At 31.5% G+C, this 22,460-nt stretch overlaps 1 protein-coding gene across 9 annotated transcripts in view; it reads left to right on the top strand.

Annotated features, from left to right (window-relative positions):
- abi1a (abl-interactor 1a) overlaps positions 1–22,460 on the top strand; it is a 71,752-nt gene that overhangs the window by 41,849 nt on the left and 7,443 nt on the right. For 2 of the 9 annotated variants that reach the window (XM_051098252.1, XM_051098250.1), the window contains exons 4-9: positions 5,739–5,753; positions 6,894–6,997; positions 7,178–7,318; positions 12,388–12,488; positions 17,955–18,056; positions 20,633–20,827. In XM_051098252.1, the coding sequence (XP_050954209.1) occupies positions 5,739–5,753; positions 6,894–6,997; positions 7,178–7,318; positions 12,388–12,488; positions 17,955–18,056; positions 20,633–20,827 (658 nt within the window). The remainder of the gene's footprint in view (positions 1–5,738; positions 5,754–6,893; positions 6,998–7,177; positions 7,319–12,387; positions 12,489–17,954; positions 18,057–20,632; positions 20,828–22,460) is intronic. The other 7 variants (XM_051098253.1, XM_051098255.1, XM_051098256.1 and 4 more) reach the window with 5 other exon arrangements.

Raw genomic sequence — 22,460 nt, 5'->3', positions numbered from 1 at the left:
ATGTTTTGTTTTTCTCAAAAGTTTTGTTTGTATTTTTACCAAATTTCCACTTTTATTTTTACCAATTTACCAAATAAATTATATATATATATATATATATATTTATATATATATAACTGCAATTTATTAGAATTATTAGAATAGTTTAGTTTTTCTCAAATTTAGTTTTTATTTTTACCAAATTTCCATTAATTTTGTGGATTCCAATTTAATGGTTCCTTGTATTTAAATTAAAATAATTGATTTTATTAAAAAAAAAAAAATATTACACATTTTTATTTAGATGTGTTGTTGTAAAAACCTATAAAAAGTTTTTTTTATATGATACAACAATAGTTTTTCTCCATTTTTATGTCTCGATTCCATGATTTAATTATAGGGCCCTATTTGTGTCAAAACTGTTTTTTTTTTCATGTAATACAATATAGTTTCCAAGAAATAATGTGGGGAAGACATATTGCATATGTAGTGATGACCCAAAACAATACCAGTTTCATATTGCATAAAAGAAAAGAAAACGAACCTTAATATATTATGTAAAATGTTTATTTTTCTGTGTTTATCCTGGTTGCAAGTGAACCTGTTTAATGTAGTATGTGTTGAATTTTCTTTTACTTTGAGTAATTTTATTTGTGTTTTTGAGGATGAAGGTTAATTGTTGAACTAATTTGAATAGCTTTTACCAAATAATATGAATTTGTGCCAGTTTATCATACCTAATTGGATTAATATATGGTTAGTTTTTGCTCTGTAAATCATTTTTGGGTCACAGCCCACCAGCTGAGACTGTTATGGATTCATTAAATCATCCGATAGCGTTGTGTGGTAATTTTTGTCTTTAAAATAGAGTATGAAGGTTAATAGCAAAATGAGCTGAATGACACAAGATTACGCCCCGCTCTGCTCTAGTTCACAGAGGGAGGCAGTGAAATAAGGCTGGAGTTTAAAACAACTTCCCGTTTAAATAAAAACAATCCAGGAATGCAGTTCACATTCCAGCCCTTAGCATGTTGACAGCATACATCTGTGTTATCTAAAGTGCTGAAATGTAAAAACATTTGACCCAGTGACAGCATCACCCTCCATCTGTGGTTAATCTGGCAGGATTGTAAGTGTGATGGGTGTTTGCGGGGGATTAGGGCTGAAATGACGCCAGTGACTTAACAGCCAATCGATTACAAGCATTTATAATCAATGTTACTTTATATGTTGTTTACATTAATTGGGGTTAAAGCTAACCACTGTGTGCTTGCGTAGCTTCAGTAGCTAGTTGGACTATAGCCACTGGCAGCAAACCCCTATTAATGTAAAAATGCCAAATATTGTGCTGCCTAATATTTGTGTAAAAATTGTGATAGATCTTGTATTTTTCTAGATTAATTGATGAACAAAGTTCAGAAAAACAACACTTATTTTAAATAGAAGTTTGTGTCACCATAAATTTCTTTACTGTCAGTTTTGATCAATTTAATGCATCCTGCTAAATAAAATTTATATATTTAAAAAAAAAATTTTTTTTTTATTTTATTTTATTTTATTTTAAGCTGTACATTAGCATGTTAAAAGTACATATTAATACCTGAATGTTGCCTATTTGTAAAAGTACAGTACCGTGAATTAATTAGTTAATTCATTAATTTTATTACTTTTTTTTTATTATTTAGTTTCTGTATTTGTTTATTATTTGGTTTCTTCATTTGGTTATTTATTTGGTGTCTTAATTTGGGTTATTTATTTATTTATTTATTTACTGTCTTGGTTTCTTTTTATTATTTGGATTCTGTATTTGTTTTATTATTTGGTTATTTGGCATCTTTATTTGGTTCGTTTATTTATGTATTTATTAATTATTTATTTACTTACTTGATTTCTTTTTATTATTTGGATTCTGTATTTGTTCATTATTTGGTTGATTGTTTTATTTTATTTTATTTTATTTTATTTTATTTTATTTTATTTTATTTTATTTTATTTTATTTTATTTTATTATTTTAAGCTGTACATTAGCATGTTAAAAGTACATATTAATACCTAAATGTTGCATATTTGTAAAGGTACCATGCCATGAATTAATTAGTTAATTAATTAATTGTATTACCTTGGTTTCTTTTTCTTTTTATTATTTGAATTCTGCATTTGTTTATTATTTGGTTATGTGGCGTCTTTATTTGGTTTGTTTATTTATGTATTTATTAATTATTTATTTACTTGATTTCTTTTTATTATTTGGATTCTGTATTTGTTTATTATTTGGCTTCTTCATTTGATTATTTGATTTTTATTTGATTTGATTTTATTTTACTTAAAAGGTCCTTTTTTTTTTAAGTTTATTTTTGCACATTATTTTCACATTACTACCCTATACATTAGTTTGTTGAAAGTACATATTAATATCTAAATGTTGCATATTTGTAAATGTACCGTGCCTTTTAATTAATTAATTAATTAATTAATGTATTTATTTATTTATTTATTTACTTACTTACTTATTTACTTACTGACTTGGTTTCTTCATTTGGATATTTATTTGGTGTCTTTATGTGGTTTATTTATTTAGTTATTTAGTTATTTACTTATTTGGTTTCTTTTTATTATTTGGTTTCTGTATTCTTTTATTTTCTTTTATTTATTTATTTTCTTTTATTTTTATGTACACTTTTTTTATTACTTTATTTTGTACTTTATTTACATGTTATTTGCAAATTACTGCCTTAAAGCTATACATTAGTCTGTTAAATGTACATATTAATGCCTAAATGTTGCATATTTGTAAAGGTCCCGTTCCAGTGACAGATTTTGTACCTTTTTTCTCCTGTGAGTGTACAGTGTGTACTGCTGTCATGGAATGTTCTGGCAGTGTTTTATTACACCTTTTCTCTGTTGCATTGCTGTCGTTCAGTAAGAGAAGCCGCAACCTTGAGTCACCTGACAGGGGATTACAGCGTCTTCTGCCAAATTTACTGTGTTTGCAAAAGATGAGATTTATTTTCAATGTCAGTTGACACTTAATCTAGTCTGCAGTCACAGAAATGCAGAGGAGTTCTCAGATGCTGTTTTCAAAAGTTTTTTTTAACTAGTCTATTTTACTTCCTTTCCCTGTTCAGGAGAAAAAGTATTAGAATTCTTTTCTTCTGCTCGTGCATCTGTTTCGGTGAACGTTAAGCGCTTTCGCAGTCTTAAGTGCGGAGGATTTTGGCGCTGTCAGAGTGGTAAATTAAGCCGTATTTCTGTCTGGCTGAGGGAGGATTTTGCTCTCTACTGATTCCACTGAGATCTAAATGAACACCGCATGTAAGTCTGTGTATCTGGTTCTGGAAATGATGTCATGTAAAATTTAGCTCACTCCAGAATCCTGTGCCCTTTAAACCCCAAAACCTTTCTATTGGCTGAAGAAACTTCTTAATGGTTACTCTGTTCAGTGCCTGATTAGAAAATTGTCTTTTTAAGATCTTCTTTATGTGTTGTGATATGTAAATATAAAATGTAACTGGGGTGCACATGTTTTCCAGCCTGATTCTCTTAAGAGGTCCTGGATATTTGGTTTGGTTCTCACATTGCACATAGTGTGACCCATTAAATATAACTATTAAAAAAATAAATAATAAAATGTAAAAAAAAAAAAAAAAAATAAATAAATAAATAAATAATAATAATAATAATAATAATAATAATGATAATATTGCACGTTATTTATTTAGATTTTTTAAATAAAATAATAAACAAAATAATAAAGTGTGATAATAGTATTATATTTTAAAATAAAAAGAGAGTATTAAATAAAAATATAATTATTTAATAAACTTAAAAATAAAATGCTAATATTTTGCTTTCTTCATAGAAATTTCATATCGCAAATAGCACTTTTTTTTTTTTTTCGGGGAAGCATGGGCACCTGCGAACCACTTATGTGCACCACTGTATATAATAAAAGCTAGAAATGGTCAAATACACAAGACTAATGCCACACTAGTGCTAACTGAATTTGTTTCTAATATATATATATCTTGTATTTATTTATTTTTTCCAAAGTGATGTCATGATATATAACCAAAGGTAGATTTATAAATGATATTTTTAGTTAGCCTGCAAGCTAACAGATTACTGGCTTGGCTAGTATAGAATATCAGTATATTTTTGTTTATTTGTCTGTTTAGTTATTTATTTATTTTACTTGGTTTCTTTTTATTATTTGGTTTCTTTATTTGGTTATTAATTTGGTATCTTGATTTGGTTTATGTATGTATGTATGTATGTATGTATTTATTTATTTATTTATTTTCTTTTTTATTATTTGGTTTCTGTATTTGTTTATCATTTGTCATCTTCATTTGTTTATTTATTTGGTTTAATTTTATTATTTGGTTTCTGTATTTGTTTATTACTTAGTTTCTTCATTTGGTTATTTATTTGGTGTCTTAATGTGGTAATTAATACAATTTATTTATTTGTTTGTTTGTTTGTTTGTTTTCTTTTTATTATTTGTTTTCTGTATTGGTTTATTGTTTGGTTTCTTCATTTGGTTATTTGGTGTCTTAATGTGGTAATTAATATATTTATTTATTTATTTGGTTTCTTTTTATTATTTATTTTCTGTATCTGTTTATTATTTGGTTTCTTCATTTGGTTATTTATTTGGTGTCTTAATTTGGTTTTAGTTTGGATGTATTTACTTATTTACTGACTTGGTTTCTTTTTATTATTTGGTTTCTGTATTTGTTTATTTGGCTCCTTCTTTTGGTTATTTTATTTATTTATTTACTTGGTTTATTTTTATTATTTGGTTTTTGTATATGTTTATTATTTGTTTATTTATTTGTTTTGTTTATGTATTTATTTATTTACTTGTTTTCTTTTTATTATTTGGTTTCTGTATTTGTTTATTATTTGGTCTCATTATTTATTTATTTATTTATTCATTTTAATTATAATTTGGTCTATTCGTTTGTTTGTTTGTTTGTTTGTTTGTGCCAGGTACGCTGAAACACGTTGTGCCTAACATCAACTTTAATAGTCACAATATACCCTGACCACAAGTGCCTTATTGCCGAAATAATGTCATGTTAACTCTCAGGTTTACGCTATATAGTTTCTATTTTCTGCCTGCTTAAGTTATGAGCATTGTCTCTGTTACTTTTGCCCTCATTACTCATACAAGACAGTGCATTAATAATACCACACTTTGCATGTGGTGCAAAACAGTCACTGCACACGCAGCCATTGTTAAGATAAGAGACCTTTGTCAAAGCAGCTCATCGTCTTCATAGAGAAGCTTGTATTCTTACCGTGAATATACTGTATGCAGCAGACAAAAGCAAGTGCTTTTGGGTGCGTTAAAAGTTTCAATCCAATGGGACTGGCAAAACTGGCATTTTCACCAAGTGTGAATTTTAGTTTCCTAATAATCACATTGATTACACAAACAAACTGCAGGTTAGATCAAAATAATAGAGTATGAAAAGAGACCTATGGGACAGAGAGATGAAATGAATGTCTGCTTCCGACCACTCAATCAAAGCAAGTGTGAAAATTGTCAGGAAAAGCGCTTTAACGTCAGCACACTCTCAGCTCTAGTGAAGTGAAATGTACGTTTTGAGATTTGAAGTGCTTTTGTCCTGCCTCAAGAGCTCTGAACTGAGACATGCCAGTTTTTGACATGCCTCTCTCTTTTTCTCTCCCTCTTTTTGTCTTTTTCTCTTGTTCTATAAATCACTTTCTTTTTTTTCCTCTGCCCACGTAAGTGGCTTAAAGCCAAGGTAAGTGTACTTGTCCCATGACCCCTCCATTACTGATCAACTGATTCAATCTTCCCTTGTGATCCTGATACATGTTCATATTCCTGTGTTCATCCCTCTCTCATAACCTCACCATGTAGATCAGCTGTAGATCAATCCCATTACAAAGTGATCTGTAATAGCTGTATTATTGAAAGACTACACGTTTTAACACTAATCAAGTACATATGCGACTGAAACATGCAGTTGCCTATGTAATTGAATTTTGGCTTGCCAGACAAATTTAGTTTTTCTTACATAGTCAACGGTTCTGTTTTGTTTGTACTTTATTTTTACGGTTAATGTTTGGTTTTGTGATAGACTGACATCAGTGAGGTTATTTAAGCATTTTGAGGTTGTTAGTTAGTGTCACATTGTGTTTATTACAGTATTTATTATGTGTTATTTGATGATAATATTTGTACTTTATTTTAAATTGAGCAAATATTGTGTACAATTACTTATTTAATTCCAATTTAAAATTAAAATAAATTCTACTTTGTGCTATCATTACAATATTTAATTATTTAACATTTTTGCCACTAGATATTCACAATACTGGCATTGACCAATGGAAAAACTTCCATTGAAAAACAATTTTCAATTTTGCATCAATGGTTCTTATTCATGAAACATTTACATTAACATTACATTTTTTTCTGTAATCATTTGTAAAGCCATTTTTATGTCAATTTATTTTATTTATTTATTTTTTTTGCTAAATGATGACACTGCATTTTAATAACTGCGTATACAATAATAGATATAGCAACACAATTAATTAGGTAACACGTTTTTTTTTTTCATTTTCTTTCTTTTTTAAATATTGTTTTAGTTAAATAATAATAACCTTGATGTACATCCTATTTATCAATGATGCATAAGTTTAACTATAAAACGGTTATAAATTGTTCAGTTTTATTCGCAAATTATTCATGCATTTACAAAAGTTTCATGAATGAGACCCGTTCATTGCTGTAGCAAACTCAACATTTGGTTGAAATAAGTTTTGTCTGGTAAAGCCCTTTTCTCATCACCATTTCTTTAGTCTTATTTATACAATCTGATGGTCAGGCTCTGTTTGAAGCTCTGCTTAAACGGATATTTTGTTTGTCTGTTTAGCAACATGGCAACAATCAGTCAATCAGAGGAGGAACTCTCTCCAGGACCAATCCCCCAACACAGAAACCTCCCAGCCCACCCTTGGCAGGACGAGGCACTCTTGGGTAAAATGTGATTTTATCATTTACTTCAGTGTGAGAACAGTGAAAATATTTCTGACCAGTTTGATAAATTAGACAGTAGTTTGACAGAGGCAGCAGTTTTCAGTTACAAAGCCACATATCATGTATTATTTCTAGTATTGTTTGTAATATTTTGCCTGTTTGTTTTAAATGCATGTACAGACGTAACACTCCTTATAAAACACTTGAGCCAGTGAAACCTCCAACAGTGCCCAACGATTACATGACGAGTCCAGCTCGCTTGGGCAGCCAACACAGTCCAGGACGCACTGCGTCTCTCAGCCAGAGACCGAGAACCCACAGGTAACGTCTGTCTCTCTCTCTCTGTCTATTTGTCTGTCTGTCTGTCTCTAATAATGAAATTAGAGTTTTTTTTGTTTTGTTTTTTCAGATGGTTTTAGTACAATTTTAATATTGATTATTATTATTATTATTATTATTATTATTAAAAGATGAGTTTATTTATTTATGTCAAACGGTTAAGTACATTTTTGTTAATACTGTATATTATTATTATTATTATTATTATTATTATTACTACTGGTACTAAAATAAGACATTTATTTTTTTTTTTTATTGATAATTTAGAGTTTAATCAATTTATTCTCTTTTCTCAGATGGTTTTAGTAAAATTAATTAATATCATTTATTGTTGTTGTTGTTGTTGTTAATATTAAAATAATTAAGTTTTTCTTTATTTTAAATGGTTCAGTAAATTTTGTTAATACTCTGTAGTATTATTATTATTATTATTATTATTACTACTACTACTACTACTAAAATAAGACATTTATTTATTTATTGATAATAAAATCATTTTAATCATTTTTCACAGATTTTAGTACACTTTTACTTAATAATTGTGTATAATAATAATAATAATAATAATAATAATAATAATAGTAATAATAAAATAAGAGTTTATAAAATAAAATAAAAGTTCAGTTATTTATTTTAAATTGATTAGTACATTTAGTTAATTCTGTGTATTATTATTATTATTATTATTATTATTAATAATAATATTAATACTAATATTAATATTAATATTAATAATAATAAAAAATAATAATTATAACAACAATAATAATATAATAATAAAATAAGACATTTATTTGTTTGTTTGTTTCTTATATAATGTTGTAGCACCTTTTTTATTACTACTATGTAGTTATTATTATTATTATTATTATGTGAGTAATAATAAAATAAAAATACAAGACTAAATGGATACAATTATTAAAATAAGACATTTATTTATTTATTTATTTATTTATTAATCTCTCTCTCTTAATTTGGTCTTTTTCCACTTCTTCTCTCCCACACTTTTCCATCAGCCTCCACAGTTTTGTTTCTGAATATCACAGCATATTTGACTTCCTCTGGGGGATCTAACAATTTCACTTATGCTCTTTATTGTGTTAACATCTAAATGACAGACCTGATCTGGGGGTTTCTAAATGTTCCCAGTGTGCAGTCTGTGCTTTTCACACCCACACGTCTAACATCTGTAAATAATGTCATCACACAAACCCACACCTCAGCTGCACTCCAGACCAGAGGGAACGACCCCTCATCCAGCCCTCACAGCGTTTACTAACACAGTCACGACCGCAGCGTTGCATGCGCAGAATGACTAAATTAAATGGCCTCATTAGTTAATGCTGACTGTGATGCCATAAATAATACACAACTTTTCATTCGTGTAAATAGTGGCACCACATGCCAGCTCTTTTAAGACTGTGACAATGAAATCAGAAAAAAATAATTTTATAATATATTAAAATAGAAAAGTTTTAAAATGTAATATTTCACAATATTTCAGTTTTTACTGTATTTTTGATCAAGTAAAAGCAGCCTGGTGAGCAAAAAAAAAAAAACACATTCAAAATAAAATAAAATAATACAAATTAAAAAAAAAACTTTCGAATTGTTTTATGAAAATGTAAAGGAATACAACGGGGATTTTGTTTTAATATAGTTTTGTATCACTGTATCAGCCGCATCGGTTCTAGCAGCATCAGCGATTTGTATATGCGCTTCTTATGTGTAATTAAGATGAAGTATGATTCCATGTCTCCACCTGAGCCATTATCTGCTTTCCAGAAGCGTTCGCTGTTGCTTATTCAGCTCTTTTTATGCTGCCTCCGTCTGAACCGATTTGAGGTCTTTGGGTGCCTGATGCATTATTGGTTACGACGGTGTCAGTGAACCAGTTTGGTTAAATTTACAGACGGACCTAGTGATCTGCTTTGATGTTGAGTAGTGGTTACAATAGACCGTTTGTGCATAATCTGTATATTTTCACTGCACCAGCCTCTTCCACATATACTGGTCATGCTGCAGGGTTGCATCATGCTGCCTCAGAAATTAAATTAAATTAAGTCAATTTAGAATTAAATTAAACCTAAATTACATTTAAATTAAATTTAAAAAGTTTAAAATCAAATTAAAAAAATATTAGAAAAATTAATTAATTGAAAAATAAATTACAGAAAAAGAAGAGAATGATATATGAGTGGATCAGATAAACCACATTTGTAAGTATTCCCTCCAAAAAATCAGATCTCATGGGTTTCTATTTACATGCATGTTGTTTTTTTTTATAGTTTATCAGTCTTTTAGACAACCCACAGAGCAGCTAGTTTTGGAAAGATGTAGTTTTCCACATCTTTAGTTAAAATCGAATCATTCTCTTGATCCCAGAATTCAGACAATGAAACGAAAGACTCAGTGTTGCAATAATGAGATCTGTTGCAGTGCAGCGTGGGACTCCCTGCTGCTCTGGTTTCTGTGGAACTGCATGGACACAGAGCAGACACAGAGGATCAGGGCTGATTTCTAAAGCGGTGCCCATGTGGGGGTGTAACACTGATGCAATGATGCTCATTGCACCATAGTGTTGAATAATCCATGAAAAGATCTGTGTTGAACGTATGCATAACCATGTATGGATATAGCATTACCATGTGTCTCAAAGGCAAGCGTATATCTAGGTCACTTTACCATGTAAGCCTGTGATATTTAGAATGAAAAAATAGCTTATTACTTACTTAATACCTACCTAATACTATGCACTGCGTACTGTTTTTTTTTTAAATATTATGTTAAACAGTATGCATAGTTTAATAATAAATGATTTAGACAGTAAGATGCTTTATCATGAACTCATTGTGGCTTACTGTGTAGCACTGAACAGTTAATAAAAATAAAACAAATTGCAATATGGCCTAGTGCAATTCTCAAAATGCAAAATAATATATTTAACATGTTTCAAAGTGAAGCATGGCACTGTGTTCATTTACATGCTGAAAGTTCATGATCCAGTGTTTTTCTTTTTTTTTTTTTTGCCATGTTAATATGGTCATAATGTATTTTTATTAGTGGTGTCAATCAATTTAAAAAAAAAACTAATTAATCACACATTTTTTTCTGAAATTAATCGTGATTAATTCCATCAGTTTTTAATTATACTTTTATATTGCAATAATTTCACATTCAATCTTCAAATTAATGTTAAAACAACATAATGTGTATTTTTCATATTTGTTTAATGCCATCTTTTTTATTCCCGAAGGCAAGAATCACTGATTCCAACTGATCTCTATTTTTTTTTTCTAATATTTAACCATTGACTATAGCCATTCAACATTACAGTATAATTGAGAGATATCAATTTAACATGTATTAGACTTAAATAGCTGCTAATTTAAGTGAACTTAAAACAATCTTCACATAAACCCCATGATAATAAATGTCATATGTATCATATGTCACCTGTGCCTTTCAGCAAGAAAATATAGCTTTTTCAATAAAGTTATTAAACACTAAATTCTAAACTAAATAAAGATAAAGCTTAAAATTACGGAAGTTATTGATTTCCTCTTTTTAATCTTGTTCTTTGATTAACAGACATCACGGCAGCTGGTTATTAGGATATTTTGGCTGCTGTTGCTTTAAAAGCTGCCGCTGCTGAACTTGAAGCGGATCTGACACTGCTTTAAATGTAATTTATAAATAATAAATGCTTACATGCACAGTGTTAAGGCAGCTTTAATCACCTTTTTTTGTAACTTGTTGACTTAACTGATGACATAACTATGACATCGCATACTCGTAGTTTCATTTGGGTTTGAATATGATACAGCACTTTAATACAGCCTAATACAGCGTGCGCCGGCACATTTGTGCGTGCATTTGAAGATCACAAGATTATTATGTATATTAATGTGCTATCTTCTGGCAGTTGAGAAAAAGATCACTGTTAATATTGCAGTCATATTGGACGTCTCATTTAATTGTTTCATTGTACAGTTGAGGTCAAAAGTTTACATACACCTTGCAGAATCTTCCAAATGTTAATTATTTTATCAAAACAGAAGGGGTCATACAAAATGCATTTATTATTAGTTATTTTTTATTTGGTACTGACCTGAATAAGATATTTCACATTAAAGACGTTTACACACAATCCACAAGAGAAAATAATAGTTGAATTTATAAAAATCATCCTGTTTAAAAATTTACATACACTTGATTCTTAATACTGTGTTGTTACCTGAATGATCCACAGCTGTGTTTTGTTGTTGTTGTTTTTTTTTTTTTGCTGATCGTTGTTCATGAGTCCCTTGTTTGTCCTGAACAGCTTAACTGCCCGCTGTTTTCCGAAGAATCCTTCAGGTCCCACAAATTTCAAAGAAGGTTCAAACGCTTACTGATGTTCCAGAAGTAAAAACAATGCATTAAGAGCCGGGAGTGAAAATGTTTTGCATTCGAAGATCAGGGTAAATTTCACTTATTTTGTCTTCTGGGAAACATGTAAGTATCTTCTGTAGCTTCTAAAGGGCAGTATTAAATGGAAAAATATGATATTTAGGCAAAATAAGAAAAATGTACACATCTTCATTCTGTTCGAAAGTGTACACCTCGAGCTCTTAATTTATCGTTTTTTTCCTTTTGAAGCATCAGTGAGCATTTGAACCTTATGTAATAGTTTCATATGAGTCCCTCAGTTGTCCTCTGAGAAAAGATGGATCTCAAAATCATACAGTCATTGTTGGAAAGGCTTCAAATACACAAAAATGCTGAAAAACCAAAGAATTTGTGGGATCTGGAGGATTTTTCTGAAGAACAACACAGCATTAAGAATCAAGCGTATGGAAACTTTTGAACGGGGTCATTTTTATAGATTCATATCTACTATATCTATTACATTATATCTAAAGTAAGCTTTTGACCTCAACTGTAGTAGGCCAGCCTGCTTTTTCATTTGTGGAAAATACACATGCTACACACAGTAAGCGTACTGCATACTTCATAAATACTATGACATGTACTGTAGTATTCTAAGAGCCTCCTGTCTTTCTCTGTAGTGGCAGCAGCGGAGGCAGCGGCAGTCGAGAGAACAGTGGCGGCAGCAGCATCGGCATTCCCATCGCCGTGCCAACTCCCTCTATTCCCAACTCAGTCCCAGGTGAGCTGCATCCCATATATACAGCTGCTGCTGTAAAAGCACACTATCTGTAGCACAATGTCCTACAGGTTGGGGCCATCTTGAGAATTAGACATACTCTCACATGTGCAGTATATCCTGTTCTCCAGGGTGAGAAATGGAGCAGGATTAGCTGTTCACTCTATGCCTACAGCTTTCATGGCCTGATTTTTCCAGCTAAAGGTTTGTTAAAGTAGGCCACTACACTGCACAAGGACAGGTAGAAATAGAGAAGAAGTGGGAAACTCTAAATGGTGGTCTGCCTGCAGAGGACAGGGAATAAAAGAATGAAGTTTAGTAAGAAAAGAGGTCACTGTCCTGTTCTCCTTTGAGATACCTGCTGGAGCCAAGAGGAGCAGAACCCCTTTCCACCCCTCCTGAATCCTTACGGTCTCCATAGCAACACTGCGTCAGCACCACTGATTTCCTTTTCCTGGATTAATGTTGACAAGATCTTTGAATGCAGCGTCTCTGTCCTTGTACAGTTTTTATTTCTGTTTGTGTGTTTGAATATTAAAATGTAAGGTTTTCCTGTAGGTTTTTTTTTTTTTTTGGGCCAGGCTTTGATTAAGGACTATTTTGGCATCCAAAACCTAATGAGCTACCTACCTAGGCAACATTTTTTGCATCTGCAAAGACTATTCCAAACATTTATGCTGAGATATCTCATCTTCATTAAGGTCGTGACACACCAAGCCAACAGTCAGCCATCTGGCCGTCGCTGAGGGTCAGTCAGCTCGGTTTTTGCAGTTTGTTGGCCCCCGTTGATGGCTTTTTAGCCAATTGAGCATAATGAATTGGCATCACAGCGTAGTAATCCAGTGCACAAAAAAGAACAACAAGTGGCGAATGCAAGCAAATAACAAAGTCAAGAGTGCACACAGAGAAGGCTGTTTTGCTTTTACATCTTCATCTGAGCATTCCAATGCAGATATTTTCATAAAAACATAGCAATCTAGAAAATTAAAAATGTGAAGTCCTTTGACTTTTTTTAGTTCTTTGATGTCAGTTTGCTTTAGGCAGCATCAATTGTACCTTTTGTGGAGAAGATAATTAGATTGCAAGCTCAACAAATTAATCCAAAATGGCAGACAGAGTTGATTGTAAATTCAACATGGAAGTAAGCCTATGGGTGAGACTTCCTGTTCATTAGCCGCTATAGGCAAATAGCGAGAATAACAGCAACATGCGGTTAATGGTAAAACTGTTTGCACTACAAACCAGTGTGATCATAATTAAGATAATACAATAAAATAATGTTGTAAGACACCCATTTGCAATATCAAGCAGCAAAACAGCAGCTTTTTCTTTTTTTTTTTTTTACAGATAAAAATAGCTGGACGCCAATGAGCTCAGAAGCCAGACCTATAAAATTTACAAATTACCTATATCCAGACCTATAAAACTTACAAAACCTGCTCTTACGGGAAAAATAAGGTGGATGTGAGTCAGAGAGCACACCTTATGTTTTCCAACAGAAATAGTGGACTGGATCTGTGTACCTTTGTAATGCTAATTTCAACATATTGCATGGTTCGGACAGAGTTCTTAAAGTACTTGAACTACTTGAATTTTACTTTTGGAAATTCAAGGCTTAGAAAACCCTTGAAATGCAAAATTCATGCTATTCAAAAAAAAATCATACTTTTTTTTTGTATTATTTATTTATTTCAGTTTCAGAAATTTTAGAAAACTAGAGTAGTGGTACTAAACATGACTGATGTAAACATGGCTGAAGATGCGAAAAGAGGAATAAATGAACCAAATCAATTGAGTGAGTCAAAATACTCATACAGTAAGTCCAAGACACTTGAATAATGTGAAATAAATAAATATATATTTATAAAGAGCACCGATTTATGGATTTTTACACCCCAGCAGTAGTTTTTTTTTTTTTTTTTTTTTTTTTTTTGCATATTTGTATAATTGAGTGAGTCATTTATGCTGGAACCGCTCCAGTTGATTCAAACCCATGATTTTGATTATTAATTTTCAAGCGATTCACTAGCAAAAAACAGATCAAATTAAAAGAGCCATTCATTTTTGAATTTTAACATTGCTTGTAATGATTTTAAAAAGCACGTACAGTAGTGATGGGTGAAACAGAGCTTTTCAAAACTCAGAATTAGTTCAACCGTTGTGTCGCAAAATGATTCACTGTTTCGAAATACTCCAATCGGATTGCGTATCACAAATTCTTTGTTTCAAATCGGGACTTCAAATCACATATCACAAATCATTTGATTTAGATCGGAACTTCGGAGCAGTTTTTTTTTTTTTTTTCCGGAATTTGAAAGATAAGACATTGTTTGATAAGTGAGATTTCTGATTGAATTTCTAAAAAAGTAGTGCTTGAAAAGTCCTTGAAAGTCCTGAAATTTCATTTTACAGCATCTGTACGAACCCTGATATTATGATTTGGGACATGCTAATTCTAATTTTAAAAACTATAGGATGAACAGTGTGCAAACTGTGATGCAGCAATGCTGTTGTTAGCCTAAAATTTTGTCTGTGGTTTACACAAGCTCAAGATGTTTACACTTTCTACAACAATAAAATACATCAGCAATAGGTTGTTTGCAATCACGTGATTCCGAGGACGCGCAAAATGCAGCTGGAGGGCAGGAAGTGATTTTTCTCTGTAGGAATCAGTAGCAGAATCTCAAAATGACTATGTTTTCAGTTGTTTATGAAAATCGGTCAAATCGAGATGTTTTATTTCATATCATGTATGAACATCTGCTGTTGCATAAGGAGGAAAAGGCAAGAAATTCACTGAAAAAAATTGGGAAAAGTGGCTTGTAAACCTGCGTTTGCGGTCAGGAGGAGAGTCAGATAATGCTTGTGTGTGCGAATGGTTAATAAAAGATAATAATATTAAGATATAAAGAAATATATAAATAGATACAGGGTGAGACAGTGAGAATTCACTCAATGCTAAATGCCACACGTACATACAGTGCAAATAAGATATTATATTTGCAGTTGATTACAATTGAACCTTGTGAGATTGCGATAAATTGAAGTGAGTCACAGCTTTTTAGTGACTATATGAAAGCGCTATTTGCTCGCTTTCTAGGCTATAATCAATTCAGAATTTGAAAAAGGTTTCACTTTACATGCTGCTAACAGGACCAATGGTCTGTTTGCTGTCAGGCTTAGTTGCGTAGCTTATTTCCGCCGCCTCCATGACAGGCAACTGAGGCAGCTATTTCAGTTTAGTTGAAAAATCACTCCTCTTCATAACATAAGGATCACATCCAACATATGTTGTGATTTTCTGATTATACGTTTCTCTTGTACAGTACAGACTTTCCTCCATCTCATCCGTTCATTCCTGTCACTCCTGAAAGTTCGCTGCATGTGCAGGGTTTTGTGGCTATTGGTCCTGTTAGCAGCACGTAAAGCGAAACTTTTATTCAAATTCCAAACTGATTATAGAAAGCGAGCAAATAGCGCTTCCATATAGTCACTAAAAAGCTGTCACTCACTTCAATTTATTGAAATATTACAATGTTCCGTTATAATCAATGACGCTCTCGGAACTACAAATACTGTAGCTTACATTGTGTCTACGTGTGGCGTTTAGCATTAAGTGAATTCTCACTTATATATTTATATATTTCTTTATTAATATCTTAACATATTATTATATCTTTTCTTAACCATTTGCACACACAAGCATTATCCGACTCTCCTCCTGACCACAGACGGAGGTTTGCAAGCCACTTTTTGGCTTTTCAGTCAATTTCTTGCCTTTCCGCCCCTACGGACAGCAAATTTTCATACATGATAAAAGATATTTTGTGGTTTCTCGGTTTGACCGATCTGAGCATCCATAAACAGCACAAAACATAGGCATTTTTGAGTTTCTGCTAGTGATTCCTATGGAGAAAAATCACTTCCTGCCCTCCAGCTGCATTTCGCGCCACAGCAATGACATCATGTGCAAACAACCTATACTTCACTCATTTTTTTTAAACCATTTAATTACCCTAAAAATAGTGTATTTATACAATATGCACACTCACACTGTTATACTATATATACAAAAAGATGACAGAATAGTGCATATGTACACAAATTGGAACACACCTGTAGAGTTGATGTTAGCATGTTGCTAAGCTAACACCACAATCTGGGGGTCTATTAGGCAGATGTTGGATGACAAAATAACCTTATATAATTCATACACTAGTCAATGGAGTACATAAGTGCAAAGAATGAGTGTATAGTATGTCAGTTTAGTCGAGTCTCTCATGTACTTCACTTACTGCTTCCCATGTGGAATGTTTTCAGTTAGTCATCTTCAAGGTAACAGAATGATTAGGATGCAGCCTTATAAGCGAATTTAATTATCCACGCAAGTAGATCATGTACACAATCAATGCGAAGACACGAATAGATCCAAAATTACAACATATGCCTCAATCGCATCTTCAGTGGATGTTAAAAAAAATTTAACTCAAGCGGAAAATTTACATGCCGCGCTGTCACACAGGACAATCAGCGAAGAGCGTATTGACACCTCTGGTTTGACACGTCCAGTTGTATCAGAAAATAGAGGAGAGTAGGACCGTCATGATTCAGATTTGTATTTTTGTTACTATTAAAAAAAAAAAAAAATGATATATATATATATATATATATATATATATATATATATATAATATATAATTATCCGATTATTCGATTAATCATCTGAATAATCGACCGATTACTCGATTACCAAAATAATCGTTAGTGACAGCTCTAGAGGAAAGCATTACGTGATGTTTTTATTTTATATTGACACGAAAAATCTCACAAATAATCTAGTGTGAATATTCACTTCACTTTTGATGTGCACACACCATTAGAAGGTAGCTGCCAATATAGACAGCAAGGAAACTCGCTTGGTTTTGGAATAGAGCTTAAATTTCTATGCAATATTAATGAATGAAAGACCCTTAAGATGTGTTTTTTCTTATATTTTCTTATATCACTCTTAAGGGGCTCATGCATTATGGTGTGTGCACACCAAAAGCGAATTTAAATATCCGCGCATGTAGATTACATACGTCCAGTTGTATCAGAAAATGGAGATTAGGGCTGTCATGATTCAGACAAATATATTATAATTATCAAATTATTCAATTAATCGTCTCAATAATCGACAGATTGCTCGATTACCAAAATAATCGTTAGTGACAGCCCTAGAGGAAAGCATTACGTGATGTTTTTATTTTATATTGACACGAAAAATCTAACGAATAAGTGTGAGAGTGTGATAATGCAATGCGAATATTTACTTTGCTTTTGGTGTGCACACACCATTAGAAGGTCGCTGCTAATGTAGACAGAAAGGAAACTCACTGGGTTTTGGAACAGAGCTTAAATTTCTGTGATATTATTGAATGAAACACCCTCAAGTTATGTTTTTTCTTATATGTCGGTTCTGACCCGCAGCCCCACCCTCATGGGCTGCTCCCCCCGATGCTCCTCCCCCAGCACCCCCTCCTCCACCCCCCCTCCCCGGCCAGGTCCCACCAATGCCAGCCGCTGCTATAGGTGAGCCCCGCCCCCAATCCCGTCTGCACCAGTGCAAAGTCCATCCTGGACAACACCAGCGCTCATGTCCCACCGTCCACCGTCTGTCTGTTGGGCTTCAGCATGGGTCACAGAATTGTTAATATCAGGTCTTGGTGGTGGTGATTGTTATTTTGGGTGGTGGGTTTTTTGTTCTGCTTCAGTTTAAATCAGTGCACTGTGAAGAAGTCTCTGAACTGCCTGAGAGTATTTCCCATAATTCCTAAAAAGAGTTTTGTTTCATATTCATAAAAATTTCCTGATAATTTACTCACCCCCCCATGTCATCCAAGATGTTCATGTCTTTCTTTCTTAAGTCGAAAAGACAATTTTTGAGGAAAACATTCCAGGATTTTTCTCCATATAGTGGACTTCAATGGTGGCCAGCAGATTGAAGTTCCAAACTGCAGTTTCAGTGCAGCTTCAAAGATACATGATCCCAGCCGAGGAATAAAGGTCTTATCTAGCAAAACGACTGGTCATTTTCTAATAAAAAATAACAATTTCTATACTTTTTAACCACAAATGCTCATCTCGCACTAGCTTGACTTCACACATTACGTAATCATGTCAGTAAGAAAGTCAAACGTTCTTTACCAAAAAAAAAAAAAAGTAAAACAATGTTGGGTGATTTTGAAATTGGAGGAGAAAATGAGAAAGTTTTTCGCCTTACTCCACCTTTTTGGACTTGAGTATACAGTCGAAGAACTAACCACACATGACCTTTCCAACGTAACGTGTTGGTGAGTCAGAGATTTCCTCACTACAAGTGCTTTAGAAAGATCCACTGTTTTCCTGCTTTGCATCTTCCCAATGTTGTGTGACCCAATGTACTGATGTGATGATATACGGTATTAATCAACTTCTTATCCCATAATTGTGTTCATTAGAACAGGAGGTTTTACTGGCTCCATTGGGACACAGCTGGAATGAGATGTTCGTTTTGTGTTTATATCATATGTCACTGTTGAAGGCTTGTGGTGCCTCAATGATGTTTGTCCAATGTGTTTGTTGTTCGTTTGGTTCCGGCCATCGCTATCAAGGAGAGCATGTCTCTCCAGGGCTTCCCAGTTATCTACCACTGTCAACAGGAAATGTCCCTATAGAGGAAATCCCATCTACCCTGGCAGTGTAAACATATGCAGAATTATACTACAACTCACATAAATAACTCAAAAACCTGGTACTTTCTTCTCAGGGTCTTTTCTAACTTTGTGCATTTTATTGCAGGTCATGTTGTTTTCATCAGAGGTTGGGTTTCTCAAACCAAGATTTTCTTTCTGAATCTAGAAACATGTCCAGGTCATATTTATATTGAAGCTTGTTTCCACCACAGCATAACTCTAACGAAAAAAATTTTGAGGGTTGTGTGATGAGCAATTCACAATTGCCATTTTTTTTTTTTTGTTTGTTTGTTATTTTGTTTATTTGGCTGAAAAATTGCTAGACGTAAACTCTAGTCCGAATTTAGAGGATAAAATAGGATGAAAAAATTTTGAAATGAGAGGAAAAAAGTTGCAGTTACATTTATTTATTTATTTATTTATTTATTTATTTATTTATTTAAAAATATTTATTATAAAAGATATGTAAATATATATTTATTTTATATTTTATAAAATTATATATTTTATTTTTTTATATTTAATATCTTTTTTTAATTTTATTTATTGTAATTTTATTTGATCATATTTTGTTTTATTTTATCATATTTTATTTTATAATATTATATTTTTTTATTTTATATATTTCATTTTATTGTATTTTATCATATTTTATTTGATCATATTTTATTTTTAGTTTTATCATATTTTATTTTATCATATCATATTTCATTTTTTGATTTATCATTTTTGTATTTTATCATATTATATTTAATCTTATTTTATTGTTTTATTTTATAATACTTTATTTTGTTTTACTTTATTATATTTAATTTTGTTTTATTTTAGCATATTTTATTTTTTGTTTTAATCATGTTTTGTTTTATTTCATTTTTTTCAAATCATATTTTATTTTATGATATTTTGTTTTATTTTATTATATTTTATTTTATTTTATTTTGCTTTATCATATTTTATTTAATTTCATTACATTACTATAAAAATATTTTACAGAAAATTAGAAACATTTTCTTCCAGAGTTTGGCTGTTTGGGTATTTTTGAGTTTCTCATTATTTTCAGTGAAGATTCTCATTAAATTCTCATAATTGCAATGTAATTACTGTATCATAGTAATAAGAAAAAAATTAATACAATGATTTTTTTTTTTTTTTTTTTTTTTTTTTTTTTTTTTTTTTTTAATGAAAAGCAGTATAACTGTTTTATAAATCAGTCTATCTATCTATCTATCTATCTATCTATCTATATATTTTAAGTTTCCCTTTAAATATGACCTGGAAATGTGCTTGACATGTTTTGTTAGATTTTGTTAGTTTGCCTATTAGTTCAACTATTAAATCTTGGGAAGCTTTTCCTTGTCTGCTGTATGTATGTCATTCACTGCCCTCTTCTGGATTTTCTCTTGTCTTTGTACCTTCTTCTCTGGGTACTAACAGCTGTGGCTGCTGGGCCAGGTCTCGGGCCCATCCCCATGTCGCAGTTCGGCACGATATCTCGACAGATCTCCCGACACAACTCCACCACCTCCTCCGTCTCCATGGTTTCTGCCACGGGTACATACCGCCGAGCGCCGTCCGTCTCTTCCCAGTTCCCCCTGCAGCAGCCGCACGTTAATGGGGGCACAAACGCAAGTAAGAGACGGAGAACGATGCACGAATATACAAACACGTACAAACCCACAGCCAATTTACATCTGGAGTTCATTCGCGACAGTTTCATTCAGCCCTAGCTAGGTAAAAGGCATATCCGAGCATCATAATACCCGGGTATTTTTAGGCGCATCCTGTCTGCGATGCAGGGAACAGCCTGTCTCTTCCCACAGGTGTGCGGCCGTACACGCTAATGCCATTAAGACCACAAAAGCCTCAGATTTATGAGTAGTGAGAGCACCGGGCCTGTGGCCACCTGCTTATGAATGGAGATTTATTGTCATCTACGCATTAAAGCGGAGATTTTAAATCCCACTCTCAGATGTCCAAAAGCATTAGAGTGCATGAGCGTCACACCGCCATCAGACATGAATGAGAGAGTATTACTGAAACACAACAGTCATGGAAAAAGATCCTACTCATTTTAACAAACTGGCCACAAGATCTTTCACACATCTAATCAAAATTGTCACACTGTGGAATGGTTAATTTTTCTGAGATCAAGTTTTTCTGACGTTAAGTTTTAGCCTGAAAATAGGAGTGGGTGATATATTAAAAAAAAAAAAAAAAAAAAAAAACCCTGCATATTTTTGATGATTTTTTTTTTTTTTCCTTAAAGAAATTAATACTTTTATTCAGGATGGAAAAGAAATCAAAAGTCACAGTAAATATTTATAACATCGTTTATAATATTATAATCATTCAATTTCAAATGGATGCATTTTTATTATTTTATTTTATTTTGTTTTATTTTATTTTATTTTTTATTTATTTTATTTATTATTATTTTGGAAAAAATCAGTTTCCACAAATATATTAAGAAGCAGTAAAAATGGGGTGAAAAAGTCGAAATGAGACAAAAAAAAGTTGCAGTTACCTTTACTTGTTTATTTGTTTGTTTGTGGCTTCCATATGAAGAGTTTATTTGCAAAAACGGATAACTCCATTATTATTATTTTTTTAATTTTCGAAAATCATGTTTTTTATTATGTTATCATGTTTTTGTATTTTATTGTTTATTTATTTATTTATTTATTTATTTAAGTTATTTTTACTTAATCAAAACTTAATCTTTTACTTAATCTGCAGTTTGATTTATATTAATTGGAATGCTTAATGAAAAAACATGATTTTTGAAAATTGTTACAAATGAGTTATCTGATTTTGCAAATGAACTCTTCATATATTTAAGCTCAAAATCAAGAGGAAAAACTCATTGTGGGGAAAAAAGTCAGAATTTAGAGATAAAATTTGAGATTTTAGATAAAATGAGATGGAAAAAGTCGAAATAAGACAAAAAAGTTGCAGTTACCTTTACTTGTTTGTTTGTTTATTTGTGGCTTCCATATGAAGTTTATATTGTTAAATTGTTAGTTATCTGTTTTTGCAAATGAACTATTCATATATTTAAGGCCAAAATCAAGAGACAAGGTTTTATATATATATATATATATATATATATATATATATATATATATAAATTTTATTTTATTTTTTTTATCATTTTAAAATATTTAAAAATTGAAAAATAATTGTACATTATTTTGCTTAAAGCCTGTTTTAGGAAGACTACTTTTATTTTATTTATTTTATTTTTTATTTTTTTTCTAGAGTC

This window comes from Labeo rohita, chromosome 24, assembly GCF_022985175.1.
Source record: "Labeo rohita strain BAU-BD-2019 chromosome 24, IGBB_LRoh.1.0, whole genome shotgun sequence".
NCBI classification, from domain to species: Eukaryota; Metazoa; Chordata; class Actinopteri; order Cypriniformes; family Cyprinidae; genus Labeo; species Labeo rohita.
Note: the sequence above shows the minus strand (reverse complement) of the source record. Positions and strands in the feature narration are given on the sequence as shown.